Source organism: Pantherophis guttatus, chromosome 13 (genome assembly GCF_059756535.1).
Source record: "Pantherophis guttatus breed Tessera chromosome 13, ASM5975653v1, whole genome shotgun sequence".
In the NCBI taxonomy this organism is placed as follows: Eukaryota; Metazoa; Chordata; class Lepidosauria; order Squamata; family Colubridae; genus Pantherophis; species Pantherophis guttatus.
Window position 1 is genome coordinate 3,153,897 of NC_142075.1, and position 21,981 is coordinate 3,175,877.

General features: G+C 48.0%; 1 protein-coding gene across 17 annotated transcripts in view; it reads right to left on the reverse strand.

Annotated features, from left to right (window-relative positions):
- FRMD5 (FERM domain containing 5) overlaps positions 1 to 21,981 on the reverse strand; it is a 105,556-nt gene that overhangs the window by 19,941 nt on the left and 63,634 nt on the right. For 8 of the 17 annotated variants that reach the window (XM_087877889.1, XM_060694731.2, XM_060694733.2 and 5 more), the window contains 7 exons: positions 14,305 to 14,409; positions 11,476 to 11,518; positions 10,019 to 10,097; positions 9,008 to 9,105; positions 8,460 to 8,583; positions 6,382 to 6,469; positions 1,808 to 1,896 (listed from right to left, as the gene is read on the reverse strand). In XM_087877889.1, coding sequence (XP_087734015.1) covers positions 1,808 to 1,896; positions 6,382 to 6,469; positions 8,460 to 8,583; positions 9,008 to 9,105; positions 10,019 to 10,097; positions 11,476 to 11,518; positions 14,305 to 14,409 — 626 coding nt within the window. The remainder of the gene's footprint in view (positions 1 to 1,807; positions 1,897 to 6,381; positions 6,470 to 8,459; positions 8,584 to 9,007; positions 9,106 to 10,018; positions 10,098 to 11,475; positions 11,519 to 14,304; positions 14,410 to 21,981) is intronic. The other 9 variants (XM_087877885.1, XM_087877887.1, XM_087877890.1 and 6 more) reach the window with 6 other exon arrangements.

Genomic DNA, 21,981 nt, shown 5'->3' on the forward strand with positions numbered 1-21,981 from the left:
ATTTAGCACAGTTGTTGAAAGTATTTATGGATGCATGTATGGGAGGAGATTACATGATGTGGGTTGGAAATATGAAATGTTCATGGACTTTTGCTTGCAGATGAGGCTGTTTTGCTGATTAAGAATCGGAATTATTCCCAGCAGACTTTGGGCTATGTAATGAGATAAGGATTGTGGATCTGAAAATTAATATATTAAAGTCCAAGGCAGTTTCAGAGTGGAGATTTGGAAAGTTATATATACATGGCAGAAATGCTTCAGTACAGTATATACTGATGATGCGAAAATAAGAAATTTTAAGATATGAAATGCCTATTGCAAAATGGTGGGCAGTGTGTGGTTGCTGCAAGGGAGGGGCATCAAGAAAAGTGGAAATGGCTGCCTAAATTGAATGCAGAAAGAACGGAGAGAGCATAGCAAAAACCAGAAGTGTTAAAGGAATACAAAAGGGAATAATCCATACCAAGGAAGTAAAGGGAGATGGGGAATTGGAGGTGCTGAGGTAATGGATGATCTTAGCTTTTTTATTGACACTTTTCAATGGTGCATAAATACGGTTTATTTCTCTGGGCCGATTGAGAGCCGATTTCTCTGAATGCCAGTTTTGGATTTAACTTGGATTGAGCTGTGAGCTAAGATGATTACAGTTTCCCAGTTGCAACTAAAGTTGAATCTGTCCCTGTGTTGTGACACGAAGGAGTTTTCATCGACACCAACTAGCAGTCAGAAAACTCCTTCATCTCACACCATATAGACAGACTCAACCATACTTTCAGACAAATCAGACATCAATAGACATATGTTAACAAAGAGAGATTATCTGTGATGTATAAAGTCTCTAACTACTGTTGAAAATGTGAAGAGTATGAAAGGACATGTTTACCATGTGAACTTGTGAAAAAGCAAAAAAAATAAATAAATACTGGATGCAAATACAAAATGCAGACAATTTTAAAAATTAATATTTAGTGGAAACTCAAATTTTCCTCATTGGGACTGATAGAGAGCCAATTAGAAAAGACTCGGGGAAGATTAACTGCAATAAGGCTATTATGTGCACCAAGATGGGGAAAAGGCAGACTAAAAGGAAGAGAGGATCGTAAAGATGGAGAAATGCGGAAATGGCTAAATTGACTTCTTTGGTTAGAGAAGGAGTCACGGCTACATTTACCAAAGGCTGGAAACCCTTTATAGACTTTTCACTGAAAATGTATGAAAATGAACTGGTGATTAAGACGGGCTTTATATGGGAAGAAGGGAAGGACATCCAGACAAGACCATCTCTCTCTATAACTGCTGCAAAGACAATCAAAAGTCAATTCTTTAAATCTTTCTTTCTCTTTCTCTCTTTTTCTTTCTTTCTTTCTTTCTTTTCCTTCCTTCCTTCCTTCCTTCCTTCCTTCCTTCCTTCCTTCCTTCCTTTTTAAATCAATAGTGTTCACTTTTTCTGTTTTTTTCTTTCCTATCTTTTTATATCTTTTCCATATATATATAACTTTTCTGTACTGTTTGATTTTGTAAACTACTTTTTCAAACAAACAAAAAGGCAAGGAAATAATGAAGTCTGCCCTGGAGGGTGAGGCCAAGCCGAGGAGGGAAGGGGGGTCAGGCAAGATCAGGCACCAAAGCTCCTTGCTTTCCAATAGAGGTGTGTGGGGCGGGGGAGGGGGGGAGGCTGCCATTGTGGCAGAGGCCACAAACAGGCATCGGGAGGGGCTGGAGGGGGAGCTGATGATGTCACTCTATTTGGGAAGGCCTCCGTTCCTCCTGTGTAACTATAGGAACAGGTTTTAGGCGCAGAACTCACCATTTGATGAAGTGAACTCGCTTGTTTCCCTGCAGGACCACAAATCCAAACGGGGTGAAGGCCAGAAAAGCAGCATTTCCGGACACGTCCTGCAACAGACCAGGAGCTGCTCACCGAGCAATGCCATGGTTGAAGGCAAACTCAGCACATGGTGGAGCTGGCCATAGTGCAGCCTCTTTGGCCACCAGGACTCTGACCTGGATGCCTGTGTTGAACAGCGAGGCTCCGCAGCTCTCGAACCCTGGACATCGCTCCCCTCCCACTTGGGGAGGCAGCTGCCCGGAGCTTCCGGGAGCCCATCCAGCATTCGGCCGTTGATCCAGAGGGGCCTCTTGCATGCCCTGCCTGGAGGCATCAGAGCCCTCTTCTTCAAGCCACCTGCACTGCTTTATTTCTGGGTAGGGCCAGCATGCGTGGCTGCAGGTATGAAGCCATACGTGGGCCCGGAAAAAGGGACTGTCAGCCCTTCAAGGTAGAGCAGACAGGGAGACCAAAGTCACACATGCAAACGTTACTTTTCTTTAAGGTTACAGTAACAGAATCCTCCAAGACTGAATATGTGCCCCCCCTCCCCCCACTTATCTTTTGAGATGCTTTCTCAAATTCCCCTTCTGCCTTGGTCCCAAATTTCTTTTCTCTGAGCATCACCTTGGCTGCTGCCCTTCCTTCTGTTTCTCAAGGTTGCTCCTACTGGGACCTGAGAAAGTGTCCAAAATAACTTTGTACCTTAAAAGTAAATTTCAACTTGAACTGGAAACCATTCTTAGACTAGGATCCAACCGATGGCCTGATAGCACATCTGATGTTTGGGTTCATGTATGCATAGATTCTATATTTTATAAGATACCCAAATTAAAACAAATTCTAATAATACAGACTGAGCTATACCCCCTCTGCAGGGAGGCTGGGGCCATTTGATTGGCCTGCCCCCCCCCCCCCCGGTGACTAATGGACCCAATGGGGTTCCAAAGAAAGCTGGGAGAAATCCTGCTGATCTGCGACTTCATCCTGCAGAGGCCCCGGCAGCTGCCTGGAACAGGGAATCTGCTGGGCCCTCAATAGGATCCTGCTTGTGCGGTCTCTCCTGGCCCATCAGCCCCGTTTCTCCACAAGGTTCATGGAGGAGTTGAAAAGACGCCCATTTTCCTCCCACTGGAAGAAAATGAAGAACGAGCTCGACTGGACACGAGTTAAAGCCCCTACTAATGTTCATCTTGTGGTAGGAGGGGTGGCCAAGTGCCACAACTTCTCTGTCCTTATGGCATCCACGGAAAGCCACCCAGCAGCCCTGTTTAGGGTCACTCAGACCCTCCTTGGAAAGGCTGGCCCAGAGATCCATCTACAGGGCCAAGCGGAGAAATTTTCCAGGCACCTGGAGGATGAAATTGCTCAGATTCATTCCCAGTGTGGTGCACGTCCTGTGGAGATGCCCTGGGAACAGACTTACCCAGTTATCTGGGAACGGTTTGGTTCTGTTGAGGAAGTGGACCCTGCAGAATGCAAATGCCAGCACTTGTGTGTTAGCTCTGTGCCCCACTTGGCTGGTTAAGGCTGCCCAGGAGGCATCGTATGGTGGGTCCAAGCAGTGGTGAACTTGTTGGAGAGGGTGATCCCAGCTCTTTTCGGAGAGGCACCATTGCTGGAGTCTCTCCGAAGCAAAGAAGCCATTGCTGGAGCTGACCACTCTGGACAATTTCTGTCCAGTCTCTACATCCTCTTTTTAAGGAAGACAATTGAGAAGTTGGTGGCATTGCAATTACAGGAGATCCTGGAGGAAATGGAAGGTTGGGATCCTTTTCCATCAGGTTTCAGGGCCAGATATGGGACCAAAACTACATTGGCCCACTCTATGGATGGATTCCAGAAGGAGGTGGTACATCCATCCTTGCACTTCTTGACCTCCTGGAAGCTCTCCATGCTATTAACCATGGTATCCTTTTGGGTCACCTTAAGGAGTTGGGTGGCCCAGTTTTGTGATGGTTCACCTCCTTCCTCCAAGGCCGGTCCCAGGAGGTCCAGCTCACAGCCCCTGCTTTGTGTGGGTGCCACAGGGCTCGGGGCTTTCTCTGCTCCTTTTGAACACCTACATGGAACCGCTGGGCGAGACCATCCATCACTACAAAGGAGCAGGCAGTTCCTTTACCTTTGCCAACTAATTTTACGGAGTTTAATTATTCTTGCCTCCTTAAACTTCTTTAAACTTTTAAATTTTATAAAATTGCACCTCTAACTTTTTAATTTTTGTATACTGTTTTATTTTTATTTATTTTTATTTTTTAAGAACAAAAACAAACATAAAAACATGTTTTATGTTTTGATGCTTTTCCAGAGTCCCTCTTATTCAATATTCAGAAGGAGACGCCGCTGCCTGAAGTGGGCCCCGAAAGCCAAAGAAAGGATTGGGGAAGGTTCATTGGGCACAAAGCCCATCAAGAGGTGGCATCTGGGGTGGCACCGCCTGCTGCAGGAATGCCTGGCTTCAACCCAGAGTCTCCACACTGGGGAGGGTCTGAAAGCAACATGGAGGACAAAACTTTGTTTGACTGGGTTGGGCTGGGCAGGAGTCCACTCAGAGATCCCAGGCAATAAGAAGTTGAAAAAAGGCAGTAGCAAACCAGTTCTCTTCTGCTGCCAAATAAAGGGACAGGAATGTAGCCGTGACGGCTCCAGGAGTCCCTCTCATGCTGAACCCCATGTGACGGGCTGATCCGCGAGCTGCACTGGCTGCCGGTTTGCTTCCGGGTGCACTTCAAAGTGTTGGTCATTACCTTTAAAGCCCTGGAGGGGATGGGTCCAGTTCCCTGAGGAGCCATCTCATCCCAATGGGACAGGCCTGTCCCACCCGCACTGGCAGAGGAGGCACACTATGGGGCCTTTCCTGCCGTGGCTCCTGCCCTTTGGAGCATTTGCCCCCACATACAGACCCCTCGGGGTCAGATCTGCTCCCACCCCCCTGACCTTCCATAAAGGCTCAAAAACCTGTCTCTGCCAGTTGGTTTGGGGGCCCCATGAGGAGTATCACGCTGGAGGTGGTTGGTGGACTAATGACAGATCCCACCTCACTCCCTACACGCCCCTCCTCCCTCCCCAACTTTTTACCAGAATTTATAATTTTATTGTTACTGGGTGTGTCTGTGTGCAGTGTGCATGTGCATAGTTTTATTGCTTTTGACCTTGTAAGCTCGCATTGTGGCAAACTGGGTGGCAAATAGATTTAATAAATAAGTAAATAAATAAACTTCATCGTTGATTTGGAACACAAACCATAAGGCAGCAGCCTGAGGACTTGTCCTTGGTAACTGCTGAGGTCTCTGCCATAGTTGGGTTGAGTGGTTGTCCCCTGCCAGCTGCTGGATGGAAGGCAAAGCAGAGGGGGAAAGAGAGGGGGAGAGAGAGAAAGAGGAAGGAAGGAAGGAAGGAAGAAAAAGAAAGAGAGAGGAAGGAAGGAAGGAAGGAAGGAAGGAAGGAAGGAAGGAAGGAAGGAAGGAAGAAAAAGAGAGAGGAAGGAAGGAAGGAAGGAAGAAAAAGAAAGAGAGAGAGGAAGGAAGGAAGGGCTGCCTAGCATTTTCACAGTTGGATCCTGCCCAAGTCTGAGTTTCAAGTAATCAGTGCTCACCAGCCTTAAATTATGGTTGTGTTGCATAAATTATATGTTTAAGTAAGTGGTTTGAAAATTGGAACGAATGAAGACAATGCCAAAGACGACAACAATTAAGGCCCAGAATGAGGCCTCGCTGTAGTAGAAGTGTCTGCCCCTCATCCCTGCCCTCCATTTTGGGAAGGAAGGATTTTGCCACCCACCGCACCCGCATCCCTTTCTCATCACAGAGTTCTTAAACTCCTATTTTATTTCTAAGTGTGGGCTGCGTTATTCCATGGCAAGGGAACTGCCACTTGCCATGCAAAGCAACGGTCCAGCAGGCAGGAATCCCATTGGGAGAGATGGCTCTGGGCATGTGACATAGGTAGCTCTCTGAACCGGGAGCTGCTGTGTGGCACACAAGGAAGCCTCACATCACCAAGGTGCAGGTTGTCCTTCCTGACATTGACTTAAATATTAAAGACACCGCAAGAGTCAATCCAGCTGATCTGACAAATATCTTTCTGCTGCAGATCCTCCTTAAACTGCTTTTGCTGCAGAATTTTCTTTCAAATGTTTTGATTTGCTGTTAGCATTTAAATGCAGCTGTGTCCATTTCTCTCTACTCACTTTTAACAAAGGGGGAGGTGGCAGTGTTGCTTCCAGACCCCAGCAGATTGCTGTCAATCAGCAATTTAAATCTGGCTCAACAGGGGAGCCCTACAAAACCAGTGGGGCAGCAGGAAAGGGTGAAGGTGTGCTGGGGGGGGGGGCAGTGTGGAGAGGAGGTCAGGGGCTGCCTGTCTTCCACGGCTATTTAATAACCCTTTCAGGGGGGATTCGGCCTCTCCCAGGAGGAGGACTTCGTGGCCGATGCCATGGCTGGCAAGGGCAACCACTGCCCCATTAATTGCTGCCCGTAAATGCCCAGGCCCTCAGTGCAGAAGAAGGAAGGTGGCTGCAGTCAGGGAGAGGATGGGGGCCCACTGTGTACCTTGCAGGGATGTGGGTCCACTCCATACGTCTCCAAGGTCTGCGCTTTCCTGAGAAAGTTCAGCTCTGCTGTCGCGGGGGTCTGCCCACTGGAAGAGAAGAGGGGGAAGGGCATCAGCAGCTCTAAGCCCCGCCTGAAAAGGGCAGTGGGGCAGCCTGGCTGCAGGCCCCGAGCAGAGCCACCACAGCTTGGCTGCCTTTGAAAGCCGCAACTACACAAGGGTGTGCATGGGGAGAGGCACCGGCAGACAGGGGCTCTGCCACCTGGGGCCCAGGGAAGCAGCCCGGTGGCACTTCAGCAGCTCTGTGGGCAGCTTGTTTTATGCTGATGCCAACTTTGTGTGCCTAATTTGGTGGTATTGATGGTTTCATTTTACATTATTCATTGGTCCTGCTTTCCTAGCCGAGCGAGAGAGCTGTCAGGGTGAAAGGCGACCTTAAATATTCTGACAAAATGCTAATACAGTAAATAGCTAGAAGTGCTTAAATATGTGATTTCTTAAGATGCTTCTTGAATCATGTGAAATGCAACCTTCTTGCACAGTAATATAACACAACAGATAACAACGCAGTGGAGAGAAGGAAGATGGGGAGGAGGAGGAGGAGGAGGAGGAGGAGGAGGAGGACGTCCCAATCCTCTCGCATCTGCCTGAGCAAACTGGGGGAGCGATTTTCCCCAGCAGGGAGGGACTTGGAAGGCAGAATGTCACCTGCCAAATGGGGTAATACTTAAGAGATCTTCAGGCCCAGCTTGGCTGAATTGTTGCAAACTAATTCTTAAATTTTCAGTGCAATGTAATGAAAACTGCAATGTAATATTGGAATTATATGGTATTAAATTGCACTATGGCTGAATTTGCACCTGCTGGACCAGGCCATTTGTATTTCAAAGGGGCTGTTTCTCCCCAGGTGTTCTCCTTAGCTGGCTTTTCCCCACCCCACAGATGCTTCCACCCATTCACCAGTCTTGCCCTGTTCTGTGTTCTCCTTCCCTGGATCAAGCGATGCCCGGAAGTGATACATAGCGGCTCTGCCTTTTATTAGTTAGACCATCTTCTGGCCTGACCCCAGAAGTGTTACAGAACTAAAGTAAGCCTTGGTTTTAGCCGCTCCTTGTTCTAGGGATGTCCTCATTGTCATTGGCCATTGGCATCCTTCAGTCTCAAGAGACTCTGGTATCGTGCTCTGGAAAGAGGTCCTAAAACAGCATCTAGTGTGACTGAAAAGGCCAATTCAAGAGTGGCAATCAATCCCTTCCACACTGAGGGCAGATTCATTCTGTCCCCTGCCCAGCCCCAGATTTCGCTGGTTCCGGGACTGCCTCTTTGCCTCAGCCTGCCGAGCAAGTGTCTCTTCGAATCGGAGAAGGCCTTGCTGCGTCTTTAGCCTCCAAGCTGAACAATCGGAGGTCAAGGTTTCCCAGTTGTTAATGTCCATTCCCAGGGCCTCTAGGTCCCTCTTGCAGATATCTTATATCGCAGCTGTGGTTTCCCTCTGAGGCGCTTTCCCTGCACTAATTCTCCATACATCTAGGGATGCCCTAAAGCCAGGAAAAATAGTTGGGGCTACTAAATCATGTTTTGTTTTGTTGAAAGGCGTCTCCCAGGCTGCCTTCCAGTCCTCTGAGGAGCCAGAAGGAAACAGGGTGACCATGTCTCTTGGGTGCAGCTTTAAAACCAACCATCCCTCTTGTTGGGAAGGCCAGTCCCATCAGCTGACCACAAAGCAGAGTTGATCCATCTGTAGGGCAGCTTCACCCTTGTGATCAAGTACTGGGCAATCAAGGTCTCATCTCTTCTGCTCTGGCAAATGAACAAGGCCACCGTGAAAAGGGCAAAAGCCAAAGTCAAAAAAATCTCTCCTGAGCAGCTCCAGGCACACATTTCCCCGGCCTTTCATGACGGCTCTTGTTCTAAGGGCATCCGAATCCTCCCCCCACCCCCACCCCACCTCACCCCACCAGTGCTGAGCTGGATCATTGCTCCCGACTCAGCCAAGACTTGCTACAGGGGACTTCAGGAAGCACTTTTGCACACTCTAGGAGACAAATGAAGACGGAACAGCTACCAAGAGAGTCACCTGAGCTCAATTTTATGGATCTCAGCAATTTTCCTCTCCAATTTTTCAGAGTGTTTGGGGAAAAACTGGAACTTGGAACTGTATCCCTCTGGGTGTTTTCCAGGGTCATAGTCACCAATTTCGGCTGAAAGAAAGAAGAGAAATCACCAATAATTATTGACTTTGGCAAATGTAAGCAAAGGGGATCCTTGGTGGGTCCATTTGGGGCTGTTGTTTTAGAAATATCCTCTTAATAATACATTCACCAGGAAGCTGATGTTTATTTGCAGGATCTCTTTCAGCCCCAGAGGGATTGCCAGAAAAAGGCAAACATGTCCCCTTCTCCTCCTTAAACTATTTTCTCTGGGAAGAAAATGAGTGGAGCGGTGGAAAAAAATGGGTTGAGGTGCAAGTAAAAGCCCACTGAAGAGATCCTTCCCCCCAACCTAGGGGCAAAAGGGCTTAAAGGCAGCCCAGCTTAGCTGTGCTGCTGGAGGGCAGCTTGCAAGGAAGCCATGGTGCCCCCCCCTTCCTCCCCCCCAAAGGTCTTCTTCTGAAGCCCTACCTACCTTGGAGGATGTAGGCGGCCAGCAGAGCAGCGTCCGAGGTCTTGCACAGGAGGCGCCCGTGATACAGATCTCGTTTGATCTGCAAGAAGACGAGATACCTGTCAGGGGAACCAGAGCGAGAAGGATGAGTGCCTTCCTTCCTGCACCTTCTGCAGAAGCCACTCGGGGCCTTCCTAAATCCTTTCTGGGCCTCTTCCGGTGGCCGGTCCTCACCAAGCTTCTCCCTCCCAGATGGATCCGAAGAGGCTTTGTTCCAAAATGCCCGGGCAAGGAAGGCTGTTTCTGACCCCCCTGATCCCTGCCAGGGAGCCAGTCCGGAGGAGAGCTTTTCCACGCCTCTGAACCCAATGCCTCAGCCAGCCCTTTCATCTGTACAGCTAAATGCTGCTCTTCTTAACTATTGCACTATTGCAACCGCTGGGCTGGGACAGTTGGGTTGAAGACAGCAGAAGACCACACAAGTTATGATCCAAGGGGGAGATAATGAGCAGGGAAAAGCCTGGAATGGGCATATCATCTAAGGAGGCCCCCAAGGGATGGACTAGATGACAGCTGCAAAAATGGAAGATCCACTACTTCTGCTTTTGACGCCATCTCAGCAGCCCTTGAGAAGACAGCCCAACCTGAAACCACCACGGTATCTAGTAGAAAGGGGAGATTGACCACCTAACCGGTTCCAAAGTCCTAATGGAAAGTTCCTTTCTCCTCTATAAACAAGCCAACCTCCATAGTTTCCAGCAGGAAACTCAGAAGCAGAACCTGACCCTCCCTGGAAGGTGTTGCTGGCAAAGCACGTCCCTAAAGGCAGCCCTGCTGGAAAGGAACATCCAGTTTCTTTTCCTTTTAGATGTCCTTGCTGTCATCTCTTCCTCCTTTCTCTCATTCCCCATTGAGGTATCAGAGCAACAAGCAAAGCCAAGTGCCTCCACTGCTCTCAGGCTCCCCCCACCCCACCCCATCAGCTTTTCCTATGACCAGCCCAAAGTGGGACAAGGCCTCTCCCTGTCTTACCTGGTGATCTCCTCTTTCAGAGCAGCTGGGTCGGTGGGGTAGAACTTCACTCGGAAGCACATGGTGAATGGGGGCTGAGCTGCAGAAGAGAAAAAGATCTCAGATGGGCTGGGGAGTCTACAGGAACCCATCAGCCCCAGGGGAGCCTTCACCCGCCTGGTGCATCTCCAATCTGACTTCATCCAGAACAAAAAGAGGATTTGTGTCTTGGAAAGGAAAAATTGAAAACTGCTCATCAGAAACTGGAGAATATCATGTGACAAGAAGAAGGAAGTCACGTCTAGGAACAGACACAGATCTTATTTGTAGCTCAGCTACAAATCCAGCTAGGATCCATTTGGAAAAGTCAGCACTTCTCTCAGCTCAGTGGATCCCATCAAGTCAAGAACAATGAGAGGAACCAGATTCCTCTATTTAAGCACAAGACCACTAATGCACCATGTTCACAGAGGTTCAGACGGCACCATGGAAGCTTAGATTCCAGATGTGTGAGTGGGAGATCCCCCATAACCAGCACAGACCCCCACCGGCAGAGTAGAAGCAAGAAGGTGTCACATCTCCCATTTCCCTCTTCACTACAGTGAAGTTTCCAAATCTTGCTACTGGCTGTGACCCTCTGAATGAGATCACCAAAATGGCCTCTAAATCTCCTGAAGAAGTTCTGATACTTGCCAGTATCAGGTCATTGCCTTCCATCAATGGAATGGCCCATTTTGCTGCTAACCTCTTCAACAAGCTTAATAAAAAGCTCACCCTAGCCTGGTCAGTTGTCTCTCCTGTCCGTGAGCATCTCGCACTGAGTAAGAAAGGTTAATTGGTCCATGTCCTCTCCACACTCCTTCAGCCAGCTGCCCTGGGAGCGCACAAGGACTGGCTGTGCTGTTGTTGTCAATGTGGCTACAGCTACTGGACATTTTTCCTGACCTGCTGCAACAACTGCATCATTGTGGCTTATGAAGTATTGACCTGTCCATCCATCTGCTGCTGACGCTTGAATAAGACCTCTGCTAGCTGCTACGGAGTCATCCGTGTTCCTTGTGGATCTGTGGCCATGCTTGAGTTCTCCTCTCTTTTGGGGGGAGTAAGAGTCTGGCAAGATTTATGTCAGGTGTAGCCCAAGAACAATGTAACACAATCCAGCCAAGGTTTATTTGCTTCCACTATATAGACAGAATCTTGCCAGACTAAAGCTAGAGTACTCTAGCCCTAATGGATATACTCTGGGGGATTTTTAGGTAATGGCTATCCTAATTCTCTTCCTCTGCCTCCTATCCAGCTCTGGACTGCCTCTTGTCTCCCCCACCCACACCCAGCATGGACTTCCTCCCTCTTTGGAAACTGCTGTAGTCCACTGTAGTCCATCCCACCACCTCTCCCTTCAGAGATCCAGACCCTCACACATTGCCAAGGTAGAGGCATGCCAGCTCATTGAAGAGATCATGAAGATAAATACTTACATCGCATTTGCTTCACAATAGACTTTGTGAATTCCAGCCAGTGCTGAAGCGAAGAAAAGAGAGAGATTCAAAAGCTAGCAAAGAGAGGGTGGCTGCACTGTCTTTTTTCCCCCCTCCCCACAAAACCTGACTTCAGTTATAAAATTGCACTAGCTACAAAGCGGTTGGGGATGAGCAGGAGCTGTGCAGCGATCTTGTAGAGATATTTGGGGTAACTTGTTTTCAAAAGACTACAATCCTGATCTTTGCAATGCGAGCAAGATTTGTGGCTGTAAATCACGGGGCACCCAATCAAGCAAGTGATGGGCTTTCAACATTTGGGATGGTTTTCTCCACACCTGCCTACTTTGCCTCAGAAGCTCAGCATAGGACAGTCCCTTTCTTAGGTCCTTGGGATCCCAGGGGGGTGGTTTTTCTGTCCGGCCTGCAGCGTCCCAAGGCTGGGCCCTTTTGCTGGTAATGCAGCCCCAGGGTGTGTCCTGGCCAACTTCCTAACAACTGCACTCCGGGCTCCCTGCTGGGTCCCCTTGGAGCAGGTGCTGTGCCCGAGGAGGGCAAGGCTGGCTCTGGGCTCACAGCCTCCGGGTGAGATTCCCCTCTGTAGGGAACGCAGCAGTCTGGGTGGTGCAATTGGCATCCTTGGGATTTCTCCCCCCTCGTCTCGTTGGGCAGGCAAGTGCTGGGCCCAGAGCGGCTGGAGGGCACCACAGCTTCCTTTGGTTGGCTTTTTTTGGCCTTTCATAAACTTTTAAAAGGGGGATTCGTTCAGAGAGTTCTGGAGTGCCAAGAGTTTTTCTTGCAGGTTGTGTGTGTGCTGCTCTTTGATTTTAACGGCTTCACCATGCCAATTCTTCTCTACGGAGGCTACCTTGCACTGTTTCCTATCACAATATTGTGGGCCACCAAGAGCCTTGAATTGCACTGCTACAAATCCCGTCTGCACTGAAAGTGCTGGACTCTGGAGGGTCTTCATGGGCAGCAGAGCTTCCATCTGAGTGAGAAAGGCTGCTCTCTCGGTCCAGGTTAAGCACACACACACACACACACACACACACATCCAGAGCCCCTTCTCTGTCCTTGGACTTCGCTTAGCAGGCCACGTCTACCAAGCATCTGCATTGGATGGAGATGTTGCAAACGCTCTTAATTCCCCATTATTCCCAAACTGGCCCTCTGCTCCCTACTCTAAGATTATACACTCTTCTTAATTTAGGAAGGTACAGAAGATCGTAAGCTCATGGATCAGGCAAGGACCATTCCTGTTGACTGATCTTGTGATGGTAACCCTAAGCTGGTCCTTCAGGTCTTCCCACAATGTACCCACAGCTGCTGTAACTGAGCCAGCCCCCCACCCCCAGCTGCTGGGGCCCCCTTCTCTTTTCTTCTATTTTTCCAGCATTAGAGACTTCCCCAGAGAACTAGATCTTTGCGTAATGCATCCAAAATAGAATTAAGAAACTATCATTATTTTCTTATATGATTTTATCTATATCCTAGACTATATTTACATAATCATGTTTATAATTTTACTATTAATAGTCACCAGAATTTCTATATATATATATATATATATATATACATATATGCCTCTTAGGGTAATCATGCTATATAGTTTTTGGGCAATTATGATAGCTCTCAGATGTCGGTTCCATCTTCCTCCTTCTTACAGGTTCGACTGCTGTTATTGGAGGAGCTGCGACTGTCCCCTCAGGCAGCGCAATGTCTCTGCATCCACCACCTAGGATGAAGGCAGGACCCCCAGCCTTGTGGGAACCAAAAGAGGGATGGACTGGGCAGGGCAGGGCAGGGAGTTTGCCTCTTGGTCACCTGCTCTCCGGAGCACCCAGGGACAGCTTCCCAAGGTCTTTGCTTATTCCGATCCAGGAGTTGAGAGACAAATCCAGGAAGGCGCAATGAGAGATTCCGAGGGGCACCTGATCAAAGCAGCTCCTGCCAGGACAAGGCAGGCTCAGGCTCTGCCTGGCTCCCTTCTTTTGACTCCCAGCACTTTAGCAGAGAGAGAGAGAGAGAGAAAAGAGGGGGGGGTGCCCTGAGTCTGTTGCTCTGGTTCTCAGAAGAATGGGGGTGGGAGATTCAATTTTTCCAGTCTGAACGGTGCTCCAGAAAGCATTGAGAAGAGATAGAATTTCATTTAATTTGCAATTAAATCAGATTAATTTCAAATATACTCTATGCACGCATAACCATACAATATCTACTAACTTGGGCCTTGGTGGTGCAATGGTTAGAATGCAGTACTGCAGGCTACTTCTGCTGACTGCTGGCTGACTGCAATTTGGCAGTTCAAATCTCACCAGGCTCAAGGTTGACTCAGCCTTCCAACCTTCCGAGGTGGGTAAAATGAGGACCCAGATTGTTGGGGGCAAGAGGCTGACTCTGTAAACGGCTTAGAGAGGGCTGTAAAGTACTGTTAAAGCAGTATATAGGTGCTATTGCTACTGGAGTCTCTGGGTATCTCATTCAAGGCATACAGGGCCACATGGGGCCTGGACTGAATATCTCTGATCTCAAACAGCGGTCAGGTATAAACCCAAAATGGGAGATAACAAGCAAGCAAAGATGCTGCAAGCAAATTTGCTGTGTAGTGAAACCAATGGGAGGCTTTTTGACTGGGGGGGGGGAGTAATGCCAGTATTTTAAGTGGGGGGGGGCAACTCTTCTCCAGTCTTCTCCCCCTCTGGAAGAACGCAGGAACAGCAGCTGAAGCCCCACCAAGCAGGAGACCCTCCACCTGCAGCATCTTTGCTGGCTTGGAGGCCGGGCACAGGGAAGGGGCTCCCCTGACCAAAAGCACAAGCCGGGACTCACCCTCTGCTTGTCGGGGTCAACAAAGCGGATCCCAAAGTAATCCTTCTCCAGGAGGTTTAAGTGATGGCACAGCAGGTCAAAGAGGAACTGGCCTTTGGCATCTCTCTGCAAAACAAGGGCTGCAATCAGTCAGGGCAGCAGCTGGAAGCAGGCAGGCTGGCTGGGAGCCTGGAGCAGGAGGGATGTCTGAAGGAGGGATCTCCTTCTAGGGATGGGCCCAGACAACGCAGCAGCCACAGCAGCAGACACAACTTTCCCAAAGGTAACACGCGTCCCCCACACAACACGGCAAGGCATCAGGAGATGAGTCCAGAGAGCCAGCAAGAGAGCCCCTTCCGAGACAGATGCAGTCTCTCTCCTCCCATTCCAGATGGTGTTGATCTTCTTCTGTGCAAAGTAGATTTTCCACCAATCACGGCCCAAAGAATGTTGGCCAGAAGCACCTCATGAATCATGAGAACCTCTGCAGAACTCGTCACCAAAGGACGAGAAAGGCAACCACTGGATAGAACCTAAGGGGGAGGTGATGTGGCCTCCCCCATTCCTCCCCCCTCTTGAATCCCTCAAACCACCTTTGGGACAACCATGACCGGATGACTGAGAATCTCCACAGACATGTCTGAAGTGAAAATTACTGAACCAGCCTTCTGGATTCTTACCCGCCATTCTCTTTGGGAAGAATCTGAGCCTTCCTGAGAAACTGGATGAGGCTCAAAGCTGTCCCTGCTTTGTCCCCAGAGCAGAAATGTCCCCCAGGGCAGGTAGCTGTCCTCTCCCTGCACCTGCCCTCCTGCTTCCCCTCCTGGCAAGTAGGCCGCTCGCCTGGCCCAGCTCAGCCCCAGAGCCTCCCTCCTCCACGGTCCTTGCCTCCACGGTCCTGAACTCTGAGGAGCTGAGATGGAGGGGCACTTGGGGGGCCACTCAAATCACCCAAAACTACTGCTAGGAGCAACCAGCAACAACAAGCTTTTCAGTTACATTCACATTCAAGATAATGTTTGCGGCTGAGGATCTGCTAACGTCTCCCCACATCGACGAACCGTGATAAAAGAGCAACTGAATCCTTCAGACAGCCTAACTGCAAACTCTTGCTTAACAACTGCTCTAAAAACAATTGAAAAATCAGATCTGGTCACATGGGTGCCTCAACTTGTGACTGTCCTGACGTACAACTAAAATTCCAGTCCCGTGAGGTCATATATCACACTACCTGTACCTTTTCAGCATTTTCAGTATCTTTTCAATGCAACTATCCTTCAAAAAGACCTCGACTATGTGTCAGATTGGTCTAACAAGTGGCAACTTCAAATCTCAACAAACAAATGCTCTGTCTTGCACATTGACAAAAAAAAAAATCAAAACATAAAATACAAATTAGATGGACATGACCTTGTAGACAACCCTCACTCTGTCAAGGACTTTGGAGTACTCATTTCTAAAGGTCTAAAGTGCCAGAGCCCACTGTAACAACATTGCCAAAAAGGCATTAAAGGTTGTTAACCTAATCTTGTGTAGCTTCTTCTCTGGTAATGTTGTACTACTAATTAGAGCATACAAAACATTTGCTAGACCAATACATCTTGAATACAGCTCATCTGTCTGGAACCCGCACTGCATATCAGACATTAATACAATTGAGAGAGTCCAGAGATATTTTACAAGAAGAGTCCTCCATTCCTCTACCTGCAATACAATACCTTATGCCACCAGACTCCAAATTTTGGGCTTAGACAACTTAGAATTACGCCGACTTCAGTCTGACCTAAGCATAGTACATAAAAGTATCTACCACAATGTCCTATCTGTCAATGACTACTTCAGCTTCAACCACAACAATACACGAGCAAATAATAGATACAAACTCAAGGTAAACCGCTCCAAACTCAATTGCAGAAAATGACTTCAGTAACAGAGTGGTCAATGTCTGGAATGCACTACCTGACTCTGTGGTTTCTTCCCAAAAACCCTCAAAACTTTAACCTTAGACTGTCTACTGTTGACCTCACCCCATTCCTAAGAGGTCTGTAAGGGGCGTGCATAAGAGGACCAGCGTGCCTATCATCCCTTTCCTAATATTCTTTTTTACTTACTCTTATACTTTTACCTGTTATCTTATATATGCTTGACAAACAAACAAACAAACTAACAAACTCCTTGAAAGTCCCTGCCAGGCTCCAAAAGCCGAAGATACACTGAGTTCCTTTCTGTCCCCGTACCCCACACGCACCCCCACAGACAGCCCAGAGTTAATAAGCCACACGACAAAACTCTTTGAAGATAAAGCTGGCAGCAACCCAGTGGCTAGCTGCCAATTCAGACTTTACTCACACAAAACAAAGATTAGACTGCCAGCATTCCGATAAAACAGGCAGAGTGTCAACAATACAAGGATTAATCCAAATGCAGTCCGATAAAGCAGGCAAAGTCCAGTAACACAGAGATCATGGAGTATTTCCAGTTTTTGCTCGTCACAAACTGAACCGGCCACCACACCCACATTTATACCCTGTGGGGTGTGGTCCAGTGACTCAGCTAATCTCTGGCACGCCTTCCCTTCTGCTGTGCACGCTTCTCCCTGCGCCTCTGTCGCGGGTCCAGCCAGCACTTATCTTCTTCATCGCTGTCCACCTGTGGCTGCGGGGACGTGCTTGGCTCTGAGCCTGTCGTTTGGCCTTCGGTGTCCTCCGGAGGCATTGCCAGAGAGGAGGGTCCTGGAGAGGGAGGCCTTGCCAACTCCTCTCCCTCACTCTCAGAGTCTGCATCTGTCAATAGCCCAGGCTCAGGCAACGGAGCCACAACAGTTCCTTTCATGTTCCTCATCTACAGACAGAAATTTTGCCAAACTGAAGCAGACTCCTTGCCCCATTAAACACAATATCTGGGAACTATTAGGGAGAAGCTTTCTTCATCCTTTTTCTCCCGCACAAACTATCTATGCAGCCCCTCCCTCCCTCCTGGGAATCCAGACTACTTTCCACCACAGTCTCTCTTCCTGCCTTGGGACTGAAAGCTCTAAACTTCCTCTCTGGGAATCAGCCCACCCTGATGGTCAGTTGCAGAAAGATTAATGAGCCAACAAATGCTGCTAGGCCCCTATGGCATTAAGGTTCCCTTGTCACCATCCTCCAGCCTCTCTGGTTGATGGCTCTCAACTGCCACCCCGGCTTCTGGCTGCCCAGCCAGAAAACTCAGCACAGAAGGTGCAGCTCAGCCTTTGCAGAGTCCTACCCCACATCAGCCTGAGTCTCGCTCACTGGGCCTCACCCTCCCTAAGAGCCTCGCTGCATTGTCAGCGGAAAAAGAACCAGGCATTTCTCAAGGGCAGCAACATCCTTGTCTCCACTTTTCCAGGACTCCTTTGTGAGCAGAAAATCTCCGGACCGCCCAATGGCTTAAACTGTGTCTCCCTCCTCTTCCTCCTTCCGGAGCCAGGATCCATGGAAACCGCTGGACTTCAGGCAGCAGGGCAGAAACAGGGGGCTCGGGGGTTTTTCCCTTTGGTTTAAATAAATGCTCTGGGTGGGGGGAACCTGAGGATGCCGAACTGCTCCTCAGACCTGCTGAGAGGGTCATTTCAGCTCAGAGCTGGGACCTCCATGGGAATCATACACAAACCAGCAGTGGGAAAGGAAGCTGAGCCCTGGGAAGCCCTGCCCAAGATTGAAACAACTGGGAAGATCAAAACATTAATGAACTTCAGTGGAGACAAATGCAAATAAATGCTGCTCTAGGATCGTAATAAAGCTTTGATTTGATTTCATTTCATTTGATTTCATTTCATTTGATCTGAAATGCCATGGCTTTGGGGCATCTAGAATTAGAGATTGTCAACAAAAGATCTGACTCAACGCAGGTCCAGAAATCTAGCAGATGCAACCGAATTTGAAGGTAGCCGCAGCAGCAGAAGGTGAATGCCAAGCAAGTCCCATCACGGCTGGCGGCTGCCCCGCCCCAGCTCCACCACCACCACCCTGATCAAGAAAGGAGGCGGTATTCTGGGAGGGAGCCAAGGGAGGCCAGAGCCACAGAGAAGGCAGAAGAGGTGGGGGGAGAAGAGAGCGGTTAGGGGGCAACCATCCTCAAAGGAAATGGACAATGGAGCAAATGCGTTTTCTGATGCTCCAGAAAGAGGATTCAAAGGAAAGGATCCAGAAGGATCCAAAAGGCAAACTAAAGATTAGGACAGAATTGCTTTCTTTAGTGTTAACTAAAAACCGGGAGACCCTAAGTTCTAGTCCTGCCTCGGCACAAGACCAACTGGGAGTCCCTCAGCTGGGGAGGGTCTCCCAGGCCTAGGATGCAGGTAAAACTTGCCAAGAAAACTGCAGGGAGAAGGCCAGGCAGTTGCCAAGAGTAGAGACTGACTGGAGGACAAACAACAACAACAAAAACAGACAATACCTTCTGAACAGACTACTTTGAAAAGGGAAAGACGTTTTTAATTTAAATAACTATTTTAAAGGAAGCCTTATCAGGGACATTATATCAGTGCATCAGTAGGATGTTATTGGCTGCCTGGATGGCCTTTTCTGCTGGCGCCTTTGTCCCTCCCACCCCCAGCAGAGTCTCTATACCTGAGGACCCTGATACTGATGGATCACCGTGGTTGTCCTAGAGCTGGTCAGTCCTCAGGGTCACCTCGCCTGAGGCTGCTCACAGGGGGCAGGAGGGAGGGGGCTGGACAAGTCCTCTTTTACAAGTTGTTGAAAAAAGCCCTTGTGTCTGCGGAAGACCTCCATCTTTATACATGTGGGATGGTGGTCGGCTTCCGCTTTCATTTTCCTTTCATGTGCAATTTTGTATTTTATAGTTTCATAATGGTTTGGTGTAGGAAGTCATGTAAAAATATATGAAAGAATAATAATCTAATTTTTGTACTTTGGCGTATCTCCCCCGTCAATCCCAGTTCTACAGTGGGGTAACAGTGGCAGAAGCAGCAGCAACAGAAATCAAATACGTATGAGCAAAATTTGATCCAAGGGAGAACACAATGAAAGTAGTTTTGTGCTGCATTTTCTGCTGAGCTCACAGCTGCAGCGTAGAAGAGTCTGCGTCTGCATCCAAAGAATCAGAATCACGGGGATAGACGGGGTCCTGGCCAAGACAAAAGTCTACATACTATCTTGGACAAGTGGCTGTTCAATCTTTCTTGAAAACCACCTCAAATGGCATTTCCTTTTATTTATATAAAGGTTAAACATTAGGGGAGCGATCAAACATCCTGGTTGATCCCCTTTAGATCACCAAAATTAGTGCCTTTAACTTGCAGTCACTCCATTCCCCCAAGAAAAGCTTTGGAAGAAACTTACTTACATGGATTGATCATCATCTGCCTAATTTAACAAGAATTTCTTGTTTTTTATTTCTTGTACATGATTTGCATACTCCCAACTCTAGATAAAGAACCCGTGTGGCCTAGTGATTAAGGCACCAGGTGAGACATAGAATATTCGAGTTGGAGGTCTTCTGTTCCAAGCCTCTGCTCAAGCAGGAGACCCTCTGCCATTTTAGACTGTCCAGTCTCTTCTTGAAAACTTCCAATGATGAAGCACCTGCAACTTTTGGAACCTGATGCACTGATAAATTGTTTTCACTGTCATACATTTCTCCTTAGTTCTAGGTTGGATCTCACTAGGGATCAGTTTTAACTTGATTCATTTAGTCCTCCACAGCCTTCAGATACCTGGTTAGAAGTTTACTAGATTTCTGCCCCGAGTGGAGTACACAATTGGGTACCATCCATGTATTTATGATGTATTATCCTGAATCTACAGATACTATAATTTCTCTCAATAGAAATAGAATAGAGTAGAGTAGAGTAGAGTAGAGTAGAGTAGAGTAGAGTAGAGTAGAGTAGAGTAGAGTAGAATAGAATAGAATAGAATAGAATAGAATAGAATAGAATAGAATAGAATAGAATAGAATAGAATAGAATAGAATAGAATTCTTTATTGGCCAAGCGTGATTGGACACACAAGGAATTTGTCTTTGGTGCATTTGCTCTCAGTGTACATAAAGAAAAATAAAATACATTCATCAAGAATCATAAGATGGTTTCATATAAATGTTAAAGAGCCTAGGAGAAAGAATGGAACAGTCCACCTGCACCTATTGAAGTCCTACTGACTGGGCCTGCTCTCTCAGGAAGGAGCAGGACCATGGAGGCAGTTCTAAAGTCCATGGACAACAGTACTGAAAGCTGCCGAGAGGCATCGTAAGGCCTTAGAGGCTGCATTTCCCCCCTTCAGTTCCCAATGCAGTCTCCTAAGAGTGGCAGTTTATGTCCCATGCCCAGGCTTGAACTTTGACCTGAAGGGGTCTGGTGCCCCAAACGAGATTGCTGGGGGTCAATCATGTCCAGCACTTTTATTATCTCTGTCCAGAGATCACAGAGCCTGCCTCTTCACTGAGAAAATCTCCAACTGCCTCCTGGAAACCAACCGGATCCATTAATCACAAGGGTGGAAGCATCCTAATTGGCCTGCCAGCCCTGGCTGGTAGAGGTGACAACCTGAACACAGCAAAGAATTTAACAGTAAGGTCCTCCATATTCAGTCAGGTAAGCCACCAAGTGAAGGCGAGATGGAATACATGACAACCTGAATGAGTGGGGCAGATGGGGCAGACCCAAGATCTTGCATTCCCGAGCTTGCCCAGAACCTTTCCCCTGGAGGTACCGAAGTCCTCTGGCATGAAAACCTGGGGAGGCTCCGACAGCCTTAGAACTCAGGAAGAACTCGGAAAGAAGTCCTGCTGCAGGATGGGGAAGCTCTTCTTTCCATTGCAAGGTTGAAAGACCCTCTGCAGAATTTTCTGCAGCCAACGGACCCTCGGATTGTCCAAGTTTCCTTTTTCATATAGACTGAATAAAATGTCGCTTGATGGCCTTATTGGCAAGGGGAATTGCATTAATATTTTTGAGTACAACTGACCTCTGTAAAAATTAAAACATAAAATAATGAGATCCCTCAGGAGAAGGGCGATATAAAAATTTAAATAATAAATAAATAAATAAAATAGATGCTGGTTGGTGTTACTGAGGTATTTCATACACTTCTGCCAACTAAGACAGCAGGGGGGGGATCTCCCTCTGTGGAAGCCGCTCTCCCTGCCTCCCACCCAGGTCTGCCAGACCCACCCTCCTGACCCAACTGTGGCAGCCTTGCCAGGCACTGAGCCCCAAAGAGAGCCAGGCAGCACAGAGCAAACCCAGCTTTGCAGAGATTTCAGCAGCTGATGGGAGCCATGCCAGATCCAGAACGCCTGGCCTCGGCATCCATAATCTCTGTGTCTTGTCTGCCTTTTAAATACTCTCAGGACATCCCAGGATATTTACAGCTCCAAAGTTAACAAGCAAAGCCAAGCCTCCTTTTGATTTCTATTTAATTCAAACCAAGAATGCTGATTTCCCCCTTCTGTTGTGTGTATGAGCAACTCCTGCTTAATCCAAGTGAATCTCTAAGAGCAAAGATAGTAACTAAAAAGAAAAAGGTTATGAGAAAGAAAAACCAATCTGAAAAGCTGAGATTAAAAGTTCTCTGCTGCCTAGGAGACCCTTTGTCTTGTGCCGTCACTTGTAGGCAATGGCTATCAAGTGGGACACCCATCTTATGAATACATAAAATGGATATGAATAAAAAGGGACATTAGGACAGGGATGGTGTTTGTGTGGTTTTT